The sequence below is a fragment of the Antechinus flavipes genome, chromosome 2 (assembly GCF_016432865.1).
Source record: "Antechinus flavipes isolate AdamAnt ecotype Samford, QLD, Australia chromosome 2, AdamAnt_v2, whole genome shotgun sequence".
In the NCBI taxonomy this organism is placed as follows: domain Eukaryota; kingdom Metazoa; phylum Chordata; class Mammalia; order Dasyuromorphia; family Dasyuridae; genus Antechinus; species Antechinus flavipes.
The window spans coordinates 278681696-278704110 of record NC_067399.1 but is presented as its reverse complement, the minus strand read 5'-3'; the positions used below and the strand labels follow the sequence as shown (position 1 = coordinate 278704110).

General features: G+C 38.6%; 1 protein-coding gene across 1 annotated transcript; it reads right to left on the bottom strand.

Moving 5' to 3' along the window:
- Nucleotides 1-435: 435 nt before the first annotated feature.
- On the bottom strand, nucleotides 436-21795 carry SPATA5L1 (spermatogenesis associated 5 like 1). Its single transcript, XM_051977262.1, has 8 exons — nucleotides 20583-21795; nucleotides 18203-18388; nucleotides 11385-11543; nucleotides 9002-9211; nucleotides 8665-8886; nucleotides 7266-7400; nucleotides 3959-4084; nucleotides 436-2588 (listed from the first exon to the last, which is right to left on the bottom strand). Exons 1-8 carry the CDS (start codon nucleotides 21720-21722, stop codon nucleotides 2424-2426), a joined length of 2343 nt encoding a protein of 780 aa, XP_051833222.1. The 5' UTR covers nucleotides 21723-21795; the 3' UTR covers nucleotides 436-2423.
- Nucleotides 21796-22415: the final 620 nt, after the last annotated feature.

The following is a 22415-nucleotide window of genomic DNA, read 5'->3' as shown; positions in this document are numbered from 1 at the left end:
TCCTCCTCCTTTCTTCTTCTACTTCTTCCTTCTACTTTTATTCTATTTCCCCCATTCTCCTACTTCCTTATAGGATAAATTTAAATATATTTGATATTTTCTCTGAGCCAAATCCAATGAGATTAAGGTTCACACAAAGTTTCTCCCCTTCCCTTTTTCCCCTCAAGTGAATAGTTTTTTGGGTCTCCTCATGTGATGTAAGTTACCTCATTTTACCTTCCCTTTCCTCTTCTTCAAATACAATCCCTTTTCCATCCCAGTATCTTTTTTGTATCATCGCTATAAAGTCAGATTATACCTATACTCTCTAAGTATACCTCTAACAAAAAATACAGTTCTTGAGAGTTGATCATTTTCCCATTTGGGATGTAAGCATTTTAACTTTTAAAAACATTTTCCCCCCTTTCCTTTTTACCTTTTTATGGAACTCTCGAGTTCTGTATTAAGATCAAATTTTTTATTCAGCTCTGGTCTTTTCATCAAAATAAATGAAAATACCCTATTTCATTTAATGCCCATCTTTTCCCCTGAAAGAAAATGCTTAATTTTGCTGGTAGTTGATTCTTGGCTGCAGTCCCAGTTCCCTTGCTCTCCAGAATATTATATTGCAGGCACTTCAATCCTTTAAAGTGGAAGCTGCTAGGTGCCGAGTAATCCCAATTGTGACTCTTTGATATTTAAATTGTTTTTTCCTGCCTGCTTGCAGTATTTTCTCCTTGATCTGATAAACTGGAATTTGGCTACAATATTCTTTGGACTTTTTATTTTGGGGTTTCTTTTAGGAGGCAATTGGTGGATTCTTTCAATAGCTATTTTACCCTCTGGTTCTAGAACATCATATTTTCCTTAATGATTTCTACAGGCTCTATTTTCCATTGTGGTTTTCAGGTAGTCCAATAATTCTTAGATTGTCTCCCCTGAATCTATTTTCTAGGTTAGTTGTTTTTCCAATTAGGTATTTTATATTTGGGGGGAGGGGGTTTGGTTGTTTGACTCTTGATGTCTCATTAAGTCCTTCAATTCCATTTGTTCAATTCTAATTTTAGTAAGTTATTTTCTTCAGTTAGCTTTTTCCCCCTTCTTTTGCATTTGACCAATTGAACTTTTAAATGTTTTATTCAATGGATTTTTCCCCCCATTTCACAAATTCTGTTTTTCAAAGAGTTTTCTTTTTCCATTTTTCCAAAACTATTTTAAAGGAGTGATTTTTTTCCAATCCCTTTCCTCCCCCGCGCCGAGTTCTCGTTTTCTTTCCCCATTTTTCTTTTAACTCTTTTAAAAATTCTTTTAAAATTTTTCCAAGAGAACCTTGAGATAGAGACCAACTTTTATCACCCTTTGGGGCTTCATCTGCAGATGTCCTCGGGATTTGAGGTCTGTCCTTCACTGTCGCCATAAAAGCTACCTATGGTCAGAGTTTCTTGTGCTCATTTTTAAAGGCTGAGGTCTGCTTCTACTTCCTCTACAGGTGATACACTTGGAGCCAGTGGCTCACTATTTGCCTTCTGTAGCTGCATTGGAAGTCTCACAGCTAGTCTGCTGATTCCCTGGCTTTTGAACCAGGAGAGCAGCAAACACCATACTGGGCTAAAACTTTCCCCTCTTCCTACTGTCTGATTGAGAGAGACCTTTCCTGAAGTCCTTCCAAGTTATCTTCTGCTGGAAACATTACACTATAAATATTTATGAGTTCTGTCGCTCCAAAACCTATTCAGAGACTGGCTCTGATCTGAGGGAAACCAGGAGGAGCTCCAAGACCTGGCTCTTCTCCACCATCCTGGCTCCACTCCCTGTATTTGTCAATAGGGTTTTATTTACTCCAGTCCAACATTCTCAGGGGAACCACAGGAGCCTGGGTACTGACTAATTTACTCTAAGTATTTTCACTGAATCCCAACAGAATTCCAGTTGTCATCCCTTTCTTCCTAACCTTAAGACTTAAGGGAATAGGTGGGCTTTGCTCCTTCTAAGTTTTTCTGGCCTCCAAAATGGGATCACCCAAGCTTAGCTGCTGCAGGAAGTAGCCGACATGGTTGTGCTGTGTGACGCCAGGCAGAGATCCAAGGGAACTGGACAGGAGCCCAGGCATGCAGCTCAGCCCCCCAGATGGTAGAAATGAGGAATAGGGGCCCACTGAGGGTGAGCGAGCTGCCCACGTGAAGTGAACACATGGCTGGTGACTGACCCTGGGCCCATTGCCTCCTTTCCTACACCAGGGCCTAATTCAGCAGTGAGTGGTGGGGAGGAAGGACTAACCACTGGAGCCAGATTAACTTCACTAAGAGCCCTCCGAAGATGCAGCTGGTGACCCCCAACTCAAGTCCCTGTTCTCTCCAAACCCATACACAGAATATAGCCACCTGAAATGTAGGGGAAAACCCCACACATTTCAGTTTATTCATGGACAAGACTATAAAAGTAATCTAAACAGTCTCTAAAGTAGAGAGTTCTTGCTTTTGAAATCCTTCATAAAGAGTCAAATCTTGATGGCATAAAGATGGTTTTATGGTCTTCAGTGATTTCAGAAAGTGTTCTTGATTCACTGTGGTTGCTTCTAGTCCATTTTCTTCTAGAGCCAATAAGGCAGCCTTTAAAAAACAAAATCCCATTAAATTAATGTTTACCTTCTGTAAAAGTATGACAAGGAATAATCTGAATACAAAATATTGCTTTAGCCAATCCACTATCCATGAAATGATGAGACATCACTTATTAACCTAGATAAATACTGAAAACTCTTTTAAGTTTTTATTTCTTTTATATTCTAGATTTTCAAGTTATTTTTAAGTTTTTCTTGATAGATAAAAATATACTCAAAGCAATTCCTATTGTAAATATTTAAAAGATATATTAACATTATGTAAGTTGCATTTCATATGGTTGTGATGCTTCTGTGTTATATGGTTTCACCTTCTGGAGGGTGGGGAGAGATGGAGAAGATTATATTTTTACTCTGTTGGTAGGTTTGAAGGAGATACAAATAATACAGAATGGGTGTGTATATGACTGACCTAGGAGAAGTGATCTTACTTTTGTTGTAAAAGCAGTTGAATGAGAGAATCAGAAAGGAATCAATGTTACATGGTAGTCACACTTTAAGAAAGTGTGTCTACAATGGACACATAAAAGGAACTGAGTAAATCTGGTTAAACAACAGTAAAGCAAGAAGAATAGAGAAGGACTTTGGGAGCAAATACATAGAAAGCCTTGACAGAATAAAGGCACAAGTTAAATTTGCTGTAAAGAGCAACTATAAACCAAAAAATAATCTGATGTGACCATTAATTTCTTTTAAAAAATTAAATATTTAAAATAGAGTCAAACTATATTAGGCTCAATTTAATATTTGTAGACATTTATATTGTCATTAAAACAAGATTAACATTCTTATTCCAAGAAATTAAATCATTTAAAATTCTTTTTAATGTCATAATGTAGGAAAATTAAATGCCTAGAATTAAGTTTTTTTTTTTTTTTCATTACTACACTTAATTGGTGGATGGCAAATGAAGAAGATAACAGTGAGGATGACACTTGAATAAACAGACGTTTTTCAGTAAGCAACCTATGCTGTTCCAGTTTGCCTTCTAAATTCTTAAAAGGATGGATGCCATCACAATGGGTTTGTGTGGGGTTACAATTCTACCTCAATCCAACTCCCTTATATGATCAGGGAAAATATTTGAGCAATAAAAGACCATAAGGTAAGCTTGAGGAAGATGGTGGTCCTTGTTCTAGAAGTATCAAACAGAGATATGGGACAAACTATCAAACTTTACTCTTTCATATTTAGAGGCATTAAGAATTACTCTTATTAGATACACCTCTCCATGGCACAAAAGTAACCAGATAACAAACTTGTCAAAAGCTTTCTGATTGCACTTGATGATTTGGAACAACTCAATTACACACCATTCTGAATAACAGGTTTACTCACTGATTATGAAATAAAACTTACTTCCTTGCAGAGATTTTCAAGATCAGCTCCAGAGAAAAAACAGGTTTTTGTTGCTAAGCTTTCTAAAGACACATCAGGACCTAGAGGTTTATTTTTAGTGCAGATTTTCAAAATACAATGTCTGTCCTAGGGTAGAAGTAAAAAATACAATATTAACTTCCTCAAGAAAGTATAATACTTAGCCACATAAGCTTGCATTTTCTACCACAAGCACAAAATAATAAATATTTTTATATTAGTAATTAACTTACATTAAGTGTTATCTATTACAAGATTTTCAAAGGGCTTGACATATATGCATTTCATTGGATTATCATCATTAACTGTGAAGTAGGCACTATTAATATCTCCTTTTTATTAATAAGGTAACTAAAGCTAAGAGATAGTAAATGACTTGGCCAGGATTATATACAGCTGTTTAAGAGTGAGGCTAGCCTCAAATATAGGTCTTTTCTGATTTGAGTCCAACATTCCTCACTTAAGAAGAAAAAAAAAGGCACCATGGTGCCTTCATGTGATATAAATAAAAATATAAAAATTAATTCCAATGTTAACATTTTATATTATGTTAATTTATACATAAGAAAAAATGTAATTAAAACTCCAAAAGCTCTGACATGTATTTAACTTAAAAAAAAAAAAAACTCTTTTTAAGATAACAGCTTTTTATTTTCAAAATATATCTAAAGATAGTTTAACATTCACCCCTTGTGTTCCAAATTTTTTTTTTCACTTCTCCCCAGTCCCTCTCCTAGACAGTAAATAATCCAATTTGCAATTCTTCTATAAATATTTCCACATTTATTATGCTGCACAAGAACAATCAGATCAAAAAGGAAAAGAAATGACAAAGGAAAAAAAGAGCAAGCAAACACTAATAAAAGTGTCCACTCTCTGGGTGCAGATGGCTCTCTCCATCACAAATCTATTGGAAATGGCCTGAATCACCTCATTGATGAAAAGAGCCCAAGTCTATCACATCTTAACTTTTTTCTCTATGTAACAAGAGAGTGAACTGAGAGGTATTATGATTTAGGAGGATAATAAGAACATTGATTTTTTTTTTTTTTAAGAATGAAAAAAGGTTGGCTTTTATTCCACTGATTTCATAGCCTTCACCTTGTGACAAATAATTTACATCTGCCTAGGGGAAATCCTTTACATATATAAGATCTTTCTTTCTGTCACTGACCTCCCTTCCCAGTATATATGTGCAGTGGTAGATCAAAGTGTACTAGCAGATTAGGGTTTGTTTTTTTTTTAAATAATTCCAAATGATTTTCCAGAATGACCAGGTCAATTTCACATTAGTTCTATCTTTTCATGATCTCTCCAATTTTGACAAATTGAATCTCTTTTTTTGCCTGTTTAATGGATGGGATGTTGTTCAATTGCTGATCTAGGCTGGTCTACTGACCTCTCTTCTTATACTTATTAAACTATTCTTTTTATTTGTTTGTTTTTAACTTAGACAGTTAGGGTTAAGTGATTTGCCCAGCTAGGAAGTATTAAATGTCTGAGGCTAGATTAGGTCCTTTTTGACTTCAGGACCAATGTTCTATCCACTACACCATTTAGCTGCCCCTATTAAGCAATTTTTAAAAAAAATTTTTTATTTTATTTTATAATAACTTTATATTGACAGAATCCATGCCAGGGTAATTTTTTTTTACAACATTATCCCTTGCACTCGCTTCTGTTCCGATTTTTCCCCTCCCTCCCTCCACCCCTTCCCCTAGATGGCAAGCAGTCCTATATATGTTAGATATGTTGCAGTATATCCTAGATACAATAGATGTTTGCAGAACAGTTCTCTTGTTGCACAGGGATAGTAAGCAATTCTTAACAAGTTTTGAAGATTACTAATTTATATAAGGTTAGAAACCTGAAAATACAAATGGTCCCCTCAATCCTGTTTTTTCTTGCACTTTCAAAATTCTAGACATTTGGTTTCTTCATGTGAATTGTATAGTGAGTCATTTTGTGCTTATTTTGTAAATAATTGTATATAAACTCGTCTTCTCCTTAAGATTATGAACTCTGTGCAAGTAAGGAATTTCATCTGTTTCATCTGTACAATTACTACTGCACCTTACATAGTGCCTGACATAAAGGAGGTACTTAATGCTTGTTGACTAGTTTGATTTTGCCCTTAAATTTTCCTTTGCTTTTTTTTTTTTTGCTGAGGCAATTGGGGTTAAGTGGCTTGCCCAGGGTCACACAGCTAGGAAGTATTAAGTGTCTGAAGCTGGATTTGAATTCAGGTCCTCTTGACTTCCAGGTCAGTGCTCCATCCACTGTACCATCTAGCTACCCCAATTTTACTTTGCTTTTTAACTCCTTCTTCACCAACTAAGGAAGGCTTATCTAGAAAAAAGAAATCTCTTGCCTTTTTCAGCATTCACCATCACTGTAAGCAAATCTCCATCACCAGGGATTATTTCTAAGGCAAAGGACTAAGTAGTTTGTGAGTAAATCACTGAAACTCATTATATCCTAATTTCCTCATCTATAAAATGAGTAAGTGGTTGAGCCCATATGGTTCCTAAGGACCTAAATTGGTAGCAATATTCCCTGATTCTACAATTTTCCCTTCAGTCTTGCTACTGCAAGACTGAACAGGAGATGACCCCACCATTCCTGTGCTTGGATCTCCTGACAAAACAAATGATGACAGAAAAATGAAGAGCAGAAGAACAAAATGTGATCCAAGACAATGCTAGGTGAAAGGATATAAACCAGTAAAGTAAGACATATACAATAACAGCTGCAAAACCATTTGGAATCATAGACCTGTGATGGAAAAAAGAATGATGGAATAAGCAACTAATAAGCATTTATTAAGTACCTATTAATTTAGTCAAGCACCATGCTAAGAATCAGAACAAACTACAAAAGAAAATATAAAGTTGAAGATTTATTCTGGAGAGGTAAGACCCAGAATAGAAGGAATGGCTACATAACTGCAGAATTGTTTTCTATCCAGACAGTGCTTTGGAGACTGAAATGTGGATCACAGCAGAGTATTTTCACCTTTTTGTTGTTGTTTGCTTTTTTTTTTTTCCCCCTCCTTTTTGATCTGGTTTTTCCTACACAGCATGATGAATATGAAAATGTTTAGAAGAATTGTATATGTTTAACCTATATCAGATTGCTTGCTGTCTTGGGGGGGAGAGGGGGAGGGAGAAAAATTTGGAACACAAGGTTTTGCAAAGGTGAATGTTGAAAACTATCTTGGAAAAATTAAAAACTATTTAAATCCCCCCTCCCCCAAATTTTTGGAATAGCAGAGAGAGGCATAACCTACCTTCTGATCTGGAGGTGGAATATAAATAAGCTTGTCTAGTCTTCCAGGTCGTAATAAGGCATCATCTAATACATCTGGTCGGTTTGTTGCAGCAATTATCATAACATTTTGATGAAAAACCTCTTGAAACTCTAGCTGAAAGAAAACACACATACACAAATGAAAGTCACCAAATTTTAAAACATACATATACCCATATAAAATGAACTAAATTACGAGAAAGAAGAATCTTGGTAAAACCAAATAGTAGGGGGAAAAAATTATACTTGGAAACATCATAGAAGATTTCAGCAAATGATTCTTAAAAGTCTTCTAAACACCAAAATAAATTATCAATATGATTAGAGCACAGATATATTTGACTTAAAAAAATTAGGAAGAGCTTCTGTGAACAAAGACAGTATGGTTATTAAAACAAGAGCACTGAGCATGATGCCCAAAGATCTGGATCTGAATCCCACTTCTGCTCCTTTATCTTAGCAGTGGGAATTCTGGTCTCTTCTCTGCACTTTTGCTCTCTCATATAGGTTGGTAAACATTACTGTTTTACCTACATCACAGACAACTGTAATGAACAAAGAATACAGAGAATAAATACATTACTATGACTTAATTTTATTAGTAGAATGATGGAATAAGCAACTAATAAGCATTTATTAAATACCTATTAATTTAGTCAAGCACCATGCTAAGAATCAGAACAAACTACAAAAGAAAATATAAAGTTGAAGATTTATTCTGGAGAGGTAAGACCCAGAATAGAAGGAATGGCTACATAACTGCAGAATTGTTCTCTACTATCCCAAAGGGCAGAACTAAGCCCAAGATGGGGAAAGTTACAAGGTAACAGATTTCGGAAAAGTTCTTCCTTTTGCTGAGTCAACTCAAAAGATAAAAATAATATCTGGCATTGACATAGCACTTTATGGTTATTAATTAACAGCCCACTTTCTTCACAACAATCCAGAGTTAACAGCAGCACAAATATTGTGCACATTTTACAGCTGAAGAAACACAAGTTTAAGAAGTAAGTGATTTGCTTAAGAAAATGAACGGGGGTCTTCAGACTCTTAAGTTCAAATCTGTCTTTTCTTCTCCTCTGCAGATTCTACTAACAGCTCCTTATGGTTACATAGCATTTCTTGCTTCTAAACCTTCAGGAATTAAGCAAAGGCCTGATTAAACTGAACCAGTATAACGCTTTATTATAAAATCTGTCCCTGCCACTCTAAAGAATTACAATCCATATCATATTTTATGTAAAAGCAGATGTGGTAAAATTGGACAGTTATTACTTTGCTGTTTTTATATAATGAATACAGCAAAGGAAAGGCTTTGTGAGAGACAGACAAATATTTGGCGTAGTTTTTGTGTGTGTGTGTGTAAATAAAATTAATACCTCATTTTCTCTCTGCTCTTCACAGTTATCCTGTAATCTCAATTTATTTCCTCTTCTTTCTACTGTCTTGAATCCAACACCATCCAATTCATTGAGGAGGACAGAAAGAACTCTCTCTTGAATACCATTTTCAGTTTTGTTGATGGAACGAGATCCCAAGATTGAATCAATTTCATCCAAAAATACAATTGCTGGAGTATTAGCTCTTGCTTGTCGAAAAACCTTTCATGAACAAAAATTTGTTTATTTAAAATGTACTTTAGAAAGTTAACTAAAATAAAGGGGGAAAATGAGGTAAAAGTAAAACTGTGGGGGAAAAAAATCACAGATACCATACCTGAGCCAAGACTTTTTCTGAATCGCCAACAAAAGGTGAGAAGAGGTCAGCGGCACTTACAGATGCAAAAGAGCAATGACAACTTGTGGCCACAGCCTTCACTAGTGTGGTTTTAGCACATCCTGGGGGTCCATAAAGGAGAATTCCTTTAGGTGGACTCAGGCCCATCCTAGCAAATTCCCTAGGGAATTTCAAAGGCCATTCAACACTCTGCAAATACAGCCCCCCAAAAGGGCACATCAGCAAAAAAAAAAAAAAAAAAAAAACAAAACACCAAACAAAAACCAAAGCATAGTAAGATACTTACACTTTAAAATAATTCAAATGTATATTTAAAGATATTAGGAGCTAAACTTTTAGTGCATGAAAATATTTCATTGTTTATAATTTCTCATGGCCAAATTTGGGGATCCCTATCTAAAAAGAGAGAAGACAACATGGTATAATAGAACACTGGTTCTGGAATGAGTCTCAGTTAATAAGCTTCTGGGCTTACATGTGCTAAGTACTGGGGATATAAAGGTGAAAAACTCAGTCTTTGTTTTCAAAGAGCTCACAACTTAAAGGATGAGATAGCAAGCAAATAATGGTATGTATACTTAATAAGTGATGTGTAAATGGAAAGAAATCTCAGAGGAAAAAGATTGCAGTGGAGGAGGAAGAGGAGAGGAAGGAATAAAGGCCTTCTACAGAAGGCAAGATATAAGCTGAGACTTAAAAGGGAGTCCCAGGAGAGCAAGGTGAGGAAAGAACCTTCCAAGTATAAGGGACAGTCAATCAAAATGTAAAGCTGGGATATGGAGTGTGATGGATTAACAACAACAAATAGGCCAATGATGCTGAGTCACAAATATATAGAGGTTAAGTAAAATTAAAAAAAAAAAAAAAAAAAAAAAAAAAAAAAAAGACTGCTGAAAGTAAAATGGGGGGTGGAGGGGGAGAGGGAGGAAGCCTTAAGACTACAAAGGTTGGGAAGAACTTTAAATGCCAGAAAGGGAAAATTTTATATTTGATCTTGGAGGTAGTAAAAGGAATTGCTGGAGTTTTCTTAAGGAAAAACATAGTCAGACCTGTGCTTTAGGAAAATTACTTTGGCAAGAGTGGAAGATGAACCAATCTAGGAAGATGTTTGAGGCAGGGAGACCAATGATAAGGCTATTTCAGCATTAGGCAATGAGGTTCTGTATGAGGCTGATGGCCATGTGAAGGGAGAGATGGGAACATGTGACAGGAATGTTGTGAAAGTAAATTTGACAAGATCTGGATTTGCAGGGCAAGTAAAAGTGAGGAAGAAGATAATGAGTTCTATTTTGTTCAGAAAACATGAGATATACATGGAACATCTAATTGAGATATTAAAAAAATAGCTGGTGATAACAAATGGAGCTTAGGAGAGAGTGAGGGCTGAATATAGAGATTTGGGAATCGTGCATAGACATAATTGGTACCATGGGAACTAGGTCCAAAAAACTACAAGACGGTGCGCACCCTTTGATCCAACAGTGTATCTACTGGACCTGTATCCCAAAGAAATAATAAAAATAGGAAAAAGATCCACATGTGTAAAAATGTTTATAGCAGCCTTTTTTGTAGTGGCAAGGAACTGGAAACTGAGTGGATGCCCATCAGCTGCAGAATGGCTGAATAAGTTATGGTATATGAATGTTATGGAAGATTATTGTTCTTTAAGAAATGATCAGCTGGATGATGTCAGAGGCCTGGAGAGACTTACATGAACTGATGCTAAGTGAAGTGAGTAGAACCAAGAGAACACCGTATAGAATAAGATTATGTGATGATCAAGTGTGATGGACATGCCTCTTTTCAACAACAAAGTAATTCAGGCCAATTCCAATAAACTTGTGATAGAAAGAGCTATCTGCATCTAGAAAGAGGACTGTGGGGACTGAATGTGGATCACAACATAAGTATTTTCCCTGTTTTGTTTTGTTCTTTTTTGCTGTTGTTTCTTTGCTTAAATTTTTTCTCTTCCTCCTCCCCTTTTTGATTTAACTTTTTTTAATGCAGCATGATAAATGTGAAAATATGTTTTAAAGAATTGCATATGTTTAACCTATAATTGATTACTTGCTGTCTAATTGAGAGAGGTGGTGGGAAGGGAGGGAGGGAGAAAAATTTGGAACACAATATTTTGCAAGATGAATACTGAAAAGTACCTTTGCATTTATTTGGAAAAATATATTTGCTATTCTAGGCAAAAAATAATGAATAAAAAGAAGGCTAAACTACATGGTCCCTGAAGTTCCTTTCAGTTCAAGATCTATGATCCCTTTAGAAACTATTTAAATTTGTTTCTAGTATTCATTCATTACAACTAAAATATTAATAATTTTTCCTATCTTAATATGATTCTGTGTTTTACCTGCTTTAATTTTAACTTCACATCTTCAAGGCCACCGATCTGTTCCCAGCTAACAGGCTTAATATCAGTCAGTCCAATGAAACTTCGAATGGAAGAAGGCTGAATCTTTTTGAAGGCTTTAAAGAAATCTGCTGCATCAATCACAGGATTTTCAGAATTCTGAGGGGGAGAGGAAAAGTACCACCAGAAATCAAGGGTTAGAGCTACTTTAATAATCTTTTGAGAAGTCCCTACTGAAACTTCCCTGAACACAAAAGTACTATATATTTGTCACATCTAGTGAAGTCAATGCTATCATATACTAGTGTTTATACTTCCATAATTATTCAAATACTGCCCTCACATCTTGAACCTAATCAATTTTTAGGAAATCACACAAAGTGTGCCACCTACAACAAATTTCTACTTAGCCCTTTTTTCCGACTAAAAAGAATAACTATGGCTTTCAGCAAAAATTTCCTGAGATCTTTAAAAAATTCCTGTTTTTATAATTTGACAGCTCCTATTGTATTTCTATAGTGATTTCTTATTTCTATTAGAAGACACTTCACATAAAACTAGATGAGCTTCATTTATGTCAAATTAGTAAGGTAACAAATAGCATCCAGTTACACTGGAAATAGGAAAGACACAAGACATTTTTAGACTCTTGCCAACTTGACTCTCCTCCATGTCATCTTTTTTCTTTTCCCCTCCACTTCAGCTGTTTTTGAGTCTGATTAGCAATGAATTGTGGTTAACTGACATTAATAAGGCATTTATTTAAGCTCCCAATCCATTACCAACCTCATGAAGTGACAGTGGGGTAGCTGCTCAATCTTCCTTTCCCTGGACCAAAAAGATGCTTAAGTTCCCAACCTGAAACTTTAAGGCCAGGAAATTCTACTTAAATATAAAACAACTGATTATACTTGCTCTCTCCTTACAAATTACTAAACCTTCACACATAAAACCTCCATTAAAATTTCTTTGAATACTTTGCCCCTCTTCTTTATTCACAAGTCTCATCTGAGATTCAACTCAATCCCTTCCCCTCCATTTTTTGAGTGAAAACATCAGGCTATGGAAATGTGTGAATTATACAAGTAGAGAGACAATTCTTCACAATTTAGAATGAAGTACTATTTTCATTTTATAATAATTCATATTAGTTTAAAAAAAACATTCAAAGTGAAAGAACCAATTCTTTTGATAGAGGAACCCTTTGCTTTCTTTAGTCAATTCTCTATTTTATCAGCAAATTGAGATCCAAAGGAGTGAAATCCCTTGCCCAAAGCTTGATGGAGCACAGCTGGGAACAGCACCCAGGTCAGCTGGGTCCAGTGTTCTTTCAATTATATTTCATACTGAAAATGAAAGATACGCAAAGACCTAAATTTACAGACCCAGGATTCCCAGTCTGATGTTGGTTTCAAGTGTTTCTAACTGCAAAATCAACTGTGTCAGACACTCACCACTAGCACTAAAATGTAATAACTCGTTACTTTATTCTTAATGAATATTTGAAGTAGTTAATGAATAGACTTAATACTGGGAACATTTCTGTGTAGAAAAGACTCGTTATGTATAGGGAAAGATAATGAGATCCACCACCAGGAACTGTATGAATAGTTTTTAAAAGCAAGGGGAAGGGAGTCAGTTCCCAAGTTCAATCTCTAAACCAGCTACAGAAAGCCTATTTCAATCTCCACTACTCCCTACAGCAATAACAAGTGTATGACTCAAATACAATATTCCAGGGAACCTTTTTCTCGACCCAGATGCCTTTGGTAAGGTCAATTTTTGCATAAATCTTTTCTCTTTCAAAATGCATGTCTGACTAAGGACTAGGATTTTTATTTTCTGCATGCATAAATTTTTTATTTGTTGGTTTTGTGTGCATTTGAAATGGGTTGAAATTATCATTTTAATTGCTCTTGGGTAGAATTGTGCAATGTTTACTTTTGGAATTCAAGTGGTTTGCTAGCACGTGGTGTACAAGACTGCTTCAATTTGTGTAGTCATATCTCTTTACAATGTACTTGTATTTGTGTACTATATATTCCTGTGTTAATTAGTGTTATCTTTGAGTGTTTACCTTTAAAATGGGACAGATATGTGGTAAGGGCAAAGGAGAAGTCAAAGCAGTTCTCCATCAACTTTCCCCCAGAACAAACATATATTTTTCTTTCTTTTTTTTTTAAATAACTTTTTAATGACAGACAAACATATATTTTTCAAATACATAAGAATGGCCCTGACTGTTCTCCTCATATTGCCAGGACTGGGTTGATCTGAAACCCCAAAGTTTGCTGGCCCAATTGCAACAACTTTGATAAGACCAAATTAGAGGATTTAAGGCAGAAACTGATAAATAGGGAAACATTCTAGAATAGGAGTTATAATAGGTACTTAAGAGGCAAGGGAAAGAAAGCATAGGTCTGAATTAGAATCAAGGAAAGAAAGGATTAAATCACTTGAAAATCTCCTTAACAGCTTCCAACTACCTAAACTATACACACCTTTATCAAAAGACCTCCAGCGGCTCCCCAGTTTCCCTGTCAAGGTGCAAGCCAAAATTTATGTGGAGAAAAACCCTGAGGACAGTAGCTTGATCAGTACCTGTCATTGTAGAAAATTCCAGGCTATTGCCAAGGAGTATCCCATCCCACAGGCTTTGGTGAGCAGTTCCAACTCACCCATACGGACCCAGGCTATCTGGATCTGTGTAAACTCATGGTTGCTTTGGTCAGGAAAGGGGGCACTAAGAATTGGTGCCACAAAGCTGATTGGTTAGAACCAGAGGAGGATCTTAAGATAGAGTGGGACCCCAAGATGTGAGGTACCAATTCACACAAGTTATGGGTAAAAAGCTGCTTGAGGCCATACCCCTTGCAATCCCCCAACCCATTGATTTAACAAAGGTCCAAGATTTTAAACAAAACTCTGAGGACTCTACCAGTTATATACAGATTCAATGAAGCTTCTGACGCCAACTCTGGTCAATAGTGCATTAGGAAATTTTCAGTTTCTCTCCTACTTTGTTAATAATCTTCACCCACCTATGTGGAATAGAGAGCTAAGGTGAAGAACTTACAGGAATGTATAAATTCTTTTTCTGTATTTTATTTTTATTACTTCTGTATTTCCCCTATGACCTGTATAATATGTGCAGGCCCATATTTACTTGAGCCTTGGCCAGCTATAAACATATTTACATAACCTGAGTTGATGACACTTATCAGTATTTGACATTTATTGATATTTAGTCTATTAGCTTGACCACTATCTGCTTGATTAAGCCTGAAGGCCTGATTTTCTGTTTCCTAGAAATCAGGTGATTTTGGGGAAACAGAAACCTTCCATTCCAATGTCTCCAGATAGCAACAACCAATTAGATTGCCCCCCCCCCCTCTTACCTGTGACATAATCTCTTGTATAAAAGCTGGGTATCGTTACTAATTCTTCAGCCCTCCTACCAGAAGCTTTACCAAGACCCCAGGCTGACAAGCAGACGACAGCAGAACTGGATGTGGGCTGAAGGTTGCAGTTACTCCCCCTATAAACTAAGCCTTTTCTCTCTCCTTGCTATGCACACGATCATGCACATAATGGTGGTTTTTTCTACACTATAATCACGGCCTGCCTGCCTCCCTTCTGAGAAGGCCTCTGTGATTTTGTCTACACTGTGTCCAGACTATCCCTATTTCCAGGAACCACTCCACTGAAGCTCCTCTCATTAAAGTTGTCCCTCCATTGGCAGCAGGTTTGCTTTCCTGCCCACTGCGACCCTGCTGGCATCCCCTGGATCCCTGACTGGTTCCATAGCCATCCTGGACCCGCTCTACCCATCTGCCAGGAACCTCTGAGAAGAACTAGCCATAGGCCAGGGAAGCTTATCACCAGCCTCCAAATGCAGACTGCTTCACTTGCCCTCACAACAAGCAGCCCCAATTACTGAGAAAACTCCTAAGGAGGAAGGTAATTTCTATGGCAGCCAATGTTCTGCAAATAGAGGAAGACCTTACTGCTCTAACTAAGCAAGCAGATTTAGAGAACAGAGGGTAAAATATTCTGAAGCATGTCTCTCCCTCACCTTCCTCTGATCCTACTCTGCTGATTGCCTGGAAGCCTTGGCAGCATCCTGCCCTTCCTGGCACTGAAGTTTCTATTTTTTATTTTCCTTGCCATCTACCTTAGCATTAACCTTTTTCAAAACTATGTTTTAAATGAATGTTTCTCATTGATCTATAGGGTTGTTCCAACCTTAGATTGAAAGGAAGAAATGTGTGTGTGTGGGGGGGAATTAGGATTGTCATAGTAATTGATTTTTGTAAAGAAAACACTAAAAATTTAGATTTTTCAGAGCTACAATTTTCTCAGTAGATTCTGACTTAGGAGTCAGGGCCTCAGAATGCAGCATGAAATAACTGAAAAATTCTTGACAACACTCTCCTATGTATGTTATGAGATGCGAATCAAAGACAGTAGAACCTGTTCCCATCACAGAACTCTGGTCTTGTTCCCTAACAAGTAATAACCCCCAAGATTTGAAACACTTAAAAACTTCCCACAGGATTCAAGAAGACCCATAGTGTCCTGCATTCATGGGTTTGCTGTGGGAAACTATTGAAGCCCAGGGAATGATTGCATTGTAATCCACCTTCTCCCTCCCTTCTCATTTATGATCTGTGATTAAAATCTCTTATCAGCAACAGGTAATGTCTCCTTCTCAGGAGAACTTCTAGTTTGCAAATTGAATTCCTTGCTCTGAAATTAATTACATCTCTTTTTGATCTCTAAAAATCTGTATCTAAGCCTGCTTTGTGTAGCTTCAGCTATTCAAAGTTTAGCATCTGATACAGTAAAATTCCATTAACAAGGTAAAGGAAATATGCTAGAGAAAGAAGGAAAGGAAGAAAAAAGAGGGAACTCTACTAGCTCTTTCCTTAGTATGATAAAGCCACTTTTTCCTGATCACCCATGACTAGAACATCTTCTGTCTAGCCCTTAAAATACAATCCACTAGAAAATGCAGAAACTTAGCCCAATTCACATAAGCCATTTGTTTCAAATGACTTCAAATAGTTTCAAATAGTGTGTATTGTATTAATACAGTAATAGGATGCCAGAAGTTACTATAGTTATTCATTTTAATTCAATGGTGATTCTACTCTGGGAAGGCCACTGTAAAAACCGGATCCTACAATTCCAATTGTCTTTGTGGTATAGAGAGCCATCCATATTCAGAGAAAGGACTATGGGAACTAAATGTGAATCACAATACAGTATTTTCACTTTTTTTGTTTTCTTGTTTTTTTCTTTCTCATTTTCCCCCACTTTGATCTAATTTTTTCTTGTACATGATAAATGTGGAAATATTTTAGAATTACACATGTATTTTGAAAAATAAAAAGCTATTATTATTTTAAAAAATAAAATAAAAACTGGACCCTGCTATATTTTCCTTAGCCCCGCAATAGATAAGTACTTTAGGAACCAACCAGCAAATAGTAATCATAAATGGAATAAAGGAAGATCTCCCTAGGAAAATGATGAGATTCCATGTGCTTCTTTCTGTTACATATTTCATATTTCATTCAATGTTATTATATTTCATTCTATGTTACTCTTCTAATAATAGCTAGTGCTTATATAGCTATTTGCAAAGGGCTTGAGAAATCTCATCTAACACTTAAAATAACTGGGAAATAGATGTTGTTATTATCTGGTACCTCTCCTCTTCCACACCCACTCCTTTCAACACCAAGTGAATCAAGTTTGTGGTCAGTTTCAATTCAATGACGCTACCATTTGGTATATAGATCTGAAATTTAGGTTAGATTTTGGGTTTTAGCTCTGAAAAAAACTCAAACTATCTGGAAAATGTTTTGCAGAGAGGAAAAAAAATAGAAAAATTAAAAATAGAAAAATTTTAAATTTTAAAATGCCTAGTTGTTAAACTTCAGAACAACTCCTAAACATTTTTAGAATTTTGCCACATTCAACCCCCACTGTCTCTAAGTAGAACTGAATTATGCTTTCTCCCCATCCAATTACTGAAAAATGTGTGGCATTGCTGAAAAGGCATTACTTTCATACAACTGTTAAGTTGTATGAACACTCTAACATAGCATTTATTTTCCATTTACTTTGTATAAATCTTGTATGTTCAAAGCTGTGTTTACATATTGTGTCTCCATTTTAGAATTGTCTCTCCCCCCCTTTCAATCAGTTGCCAAATCCTATAGATTCTATCTTTATATTACTTCTCATGTGTGTCCCTTTTTCTTTCCTGACACAGTCACCATTTTGGTCCATGCCCTTATCACTTAAATCTGGACTATTACAATAGTCTGCTGGTTGGTCTTTCTGCCTCAAATCTCTTTCCCTTCTAATCTATCCTCACTCAGTTGTCAAATTGAGCCTTCCAAAGTGCAGCAGATCTGACTATGCTCCCTAGTGCCTCTAAGCCTCTCAAATTTAGCCAAGCTCCCTCCTATTATTTCTAATTTTCTTATATTTTATCCCTCTTCTTCCCCCAATGTCCAGAAATCTCTTTTCTTCTGTTTTTTTCAAATCCCAGCCAAAATCCCACATTTTACAAATTACCCTTTATGCTAGAACCTTCCCTCTATTGATTGTCTTCAATTTATCCTGACTATATGTTGTTTGAACGCAGCTCTCTGCATGTTTGAGCTCCATGAAAGTAGAGACTATTTTTGCCCCAGTTCTCAACATAGTGCCTAGCATAGAATGGGCATTTAGTAAATGCTTGTTGAATAATTAAACATCTACAGTATCAAAGAAAAGGCTCCATCACTCAAGTAACTTCATACCTTACCAATGTGATGCATTGCCTGCATGGCAGCCTCTCGGCAGAGTGCGGTCAGATCAGCTCCAACATAGCCAGTTGTCATTTCTGCCAAGTGAAGTATATCCACATTACTGGAGACAGGCATCTTTGAAGTTATTACTTGCAGAATATCCTTCCTCTGCTTAAGTGTGGGTGTCCCAATGATGATCTAAAGCAAAACAACACCCTCCCCATTAAGTCCATATAGTTTTTGAAATTATATATATATATTTTTAGGCAGCTCGATTCCACAAGCATTTTAGCACCTACTGCAAAAAATATAAAGAATTGGGCAATTTCATTTCTACCAGAAGACCATTAACTGAAAATTTTGCCAATGAAAGTGTGACAGGCATTCCATGTAGTAAGGCAGTTGCACAGAGTACCAGGTCTGCAGTCAGGAAGGCTCATCTTTCAGAGTTCAAATCTGACCTCAGACATTTATTAGCTGTGTGACCCCATACAAGTCCCTTAATGCTGTTTGCCTCAGTTTCCTCATCTATAAAATGAAGGATATGGCAAGTCACTCCAGTATCTTTGCCAAGAAAAATTCCAAATGGGGTCACCAAGAATTGAATATTACTGAAAACAAATGAACAATAAAGAATATAGCATGGTGGTAGAAACCTAACTTGGACTCTTTGCTGTTGTTCAGTGAAAAGTTTACAGGATCTTAAAAGTTCCTCTGTAGCTCCAACAAAAAATTCAACTTAGTACAAATGCTAAGTACACAAAATGCCAATAGCTCATTGTACTGAAAGTCCAGGTAGCAATTTTTTTTCTTAAAAATAAATTTTTGTTGCTATTTTTGTCACTTAAATCACTTAAATTTCCATCCTTAATGGCTCAGAAAGCCACCTCCTATAACAAAAAAATTGGTGACAACAGTTCTAAAAGTTTTCCCATAGGACCACAAACCAAAAGAAAATAAACTTGCACTTTTAGGGAATTCAGTTTTAGAAATTCCCCCTTTTCCATCTGATGAATCACAAATCAAAACATCACATGTCCATGGTATTTACCTTTAGACACTGTGGGAAGTGCTACCTAATAAACAATAAGCTGCATTCAAGAGAAAAATGAGAAAAGGTCAATTTTTAAAAAGTAGTAATGGGGATGAACAGCTGGGAAATGAACAAGACAACTTTATCTTGATATGAACCTGTGTGCTGGGAGATATATATCATAAGTTTAGAGAACCACTGAAGCTCCATTAGGCAAATGAGCATTTAATATTTGCTGGTAGCCAAAATATGCAGGATCTGGAGTCAGAAACTTGGTTTTTACCTCTGATTTTGTGACTTATTATATGAGACATGGACCTCCATGTCCACATCTTAAAAATGGAGTTACACATTACCTGCCTCAGAGGGCTGTTTTGAGGGAAAAAATGGTATATAATTCTTGCTTAATGAGAAGTATTACATTTAATCTCTGGGTACTAGTCTCTAAAACTGGATTGGAAAAGAACTGCACATTACATACCTAAAGGTAAAATTCTTTTGTACCACTCTTCCCTAACTGGACAGAAATGGGCTGAGATACACTCCTCTGAGGGCCAGGCAACCTACAAGCTAAGTGACTAGAATGCCGGCTTTGTTGTCAGGAAGATGAGGGTTCTAGTTCAACTTCAGACACTCACTCACTCCAGCAAATTACCTAGCTCCGAATTTTTCATCTGGGAAAACCACACGTTGACAGCAGAACCCAAGATTATGACAATAAGAATGATTACCACTTTAAGGTTTACAAAGGAATTTACAGTACCTCATTTGAGCCCCACAAGAGCCTTCAAAGGTAGATGCTATGATTCCCATTTTACAGATGAAGAAACTGTTAAGTAACTTGCTCAGGGTCATACAGCTACAAAAATAGGGGACTAGGTGGCAAAGCAGCTGACTTTGGGAAAACCAGAGTTCAAATTGCACCTCACTTAGCCCCTGGGTGATCTTGACCTCCACCTGCCTGTCTCTTCATCAGCAAAATACAGCACCCAGCTCCTAACGTGGGAATCCAATAAGCTAATATCTGTATAGTGCTCACCACACTGTCAGGCATATATTAAGCACGAATTATTATTAAGCTATTATTATTAAAAGTGTGGTAGGCCACATCTGACCTCTTCTTGACATCAATCAGATAAAACCGGCTGAAAAGCATTATGCAAGACCTTAAGGAGCTACACGAGTGTGAACTATGATTTCTTTGGCACAGGGCACTTCCAGATGGGAATACTCCCTTACCCAGCGCCGCTGGCACCTTCTCTGCAACTTACAGCGAGCTGCTTAGTGCAGAGAGGTTAGGTGACGTCCCCTGGGTCACACAGCCTCGAACCCAAGTCTCCACGCCCTCGGAGCTCTCACCTCGCGGTCCAGGCGTCCAGGCCTGCGCAGCGCCGGGTCCAGTGCATCGGGCCTATTGGTGGCAGCCACCAGGAGCACCCGACGCTCGCTGCCCACGCCGTCCATCAGCGTGAGCACTTGGGCCACAGCTCTACTCTCGGGGGCTCCGCGCGAGCCGCCCCGCCGGGGACACAGTGCGTCTAGCTCGTCGATGAAGAGAAGTGCAGGGCCTCTCCGGGACAGTTCCCGTGCCCGCGCGAACACCCGGCGCACGTTCTCCTCGGTCTCTCCGGGCCGCGAGCCTTGCAACTCTGGGCCGCTCACAGCCAGCAGACGGGCCCGCGCCTCCCGGGCCACAGCTCTCACCAGCTGCGTCTTGCCCACACCGGGCGGCCCGACGAGCAGGAGCCCGCGGGGAACGGAGACGCCCAGCGCCGCCAAGGCGCGGGGATGTAGGTGAGGTAGACTCAGGAGTTCCCGCAGCGCAGCAGCCGCCTCGGCCAGACCGCCCAAGGTCGCCTCCGCGGGCAGCTCCGGGGCCGAGGACACCGACGGCTCTCCCAGTTCGATGCGGGTGCGCGGCGTAACCAGCCCAGCGGGCTCCGGGATGGGGTCGCCCCCGAGCACGTGCACCGCGGCCACCGGACCGATGGCGCCCGGGGGGGCCGTCAGGACCGAGCACGGCCCGATCCGTCGGTTCCGCAGCAGCTCCTGCACTGCCTCCAGCACCGAAGCCCGGCTCGGGGCCCCGCCCGGAGCCTGCGGTTCTCGCAGTGCCGGCCACACGGTGATGCTCCGTAGAGGTGGGCAAGGCACCGCGCGGAGACTGCTCAACCGGATGCTTCGGTCTGCACCCCACGGCCCCGTGGCCGCGCCGGGGCTCGCGCACCCCGGGTCGAGCTGCACAAAACCATCTGACAAGTCGCGCCGGGGCCAAGCGGTGCAGATGCAAGAGCCGCCGTCTGGCAGAGTGACTATAAGTGTGGCACCCAGACGGACCCTCAGGGCGCGGAGGGCAGAAGGACCCAGGCGGCAACGCTGCGTCCCCCAATCCCTGGAGTCCAGAGGTAGCAACTTCAAAAGTGGATCAGCCATGGGGAGCCCTGAGTCCGGAGCCATTGCACTGGGTTTGGCAAAATCAGCGGAGGAACTGCACGCCATCTCCAGTCCAATCGTGTCGCAGCGCGATGACGTGTTCCTTCCGTCCCTCACCCCGGCTTGGGCGAGAGGGCCGGGGGGGGGGGAAGGGGGGGGGAAAGATGCTGCGCCTGCGTCAAGCAATTCTCGCGCATTCAAACTTTAGAACAAGCAGAGCCAGTGCGCTTAGATGGGTGAGATCAAGGAAACCTCTGCTCTCCAGTGGGAGGGTAGTATTTACATATGGCTTCTGATTGGTTCCATCACACTTGGCTTTTCCCGTGTCTGTGGGAGCCGCGATCTGTCATTTAGAGCTGGAATCACCCAACAAACCGCTAGGTGGAGGGCTTAGGCGATGGGGTCTTGCACTTACAGTCAGGGAGACCGTGCTCAAAAGCAGCCTTGGACAGTGATAACTGTGTGGCACCGGGCCTTCTAAATGATATTCATCAAAAAGGGTTACAGATACATGGCTTTCTTTTTTCACCCTTCTTATTACACCTCCCTACCTTTATTTGCATTCTCTGCCATACTACTTTATGAAGCTAAAAGTCAAATTATAGCAGGGGTTCTTAACCTTTCTGTGTCTTGAACCTCTTGGGTAAAGTCTCAAGATTTTTAAATAATTGAAGGAAATGCTAAATTTCATTTAGAGTTTAGTAAAGATAAAATTTTTTATATATGTGTTATTAAAATAATATTTTCCAAAATTCATAA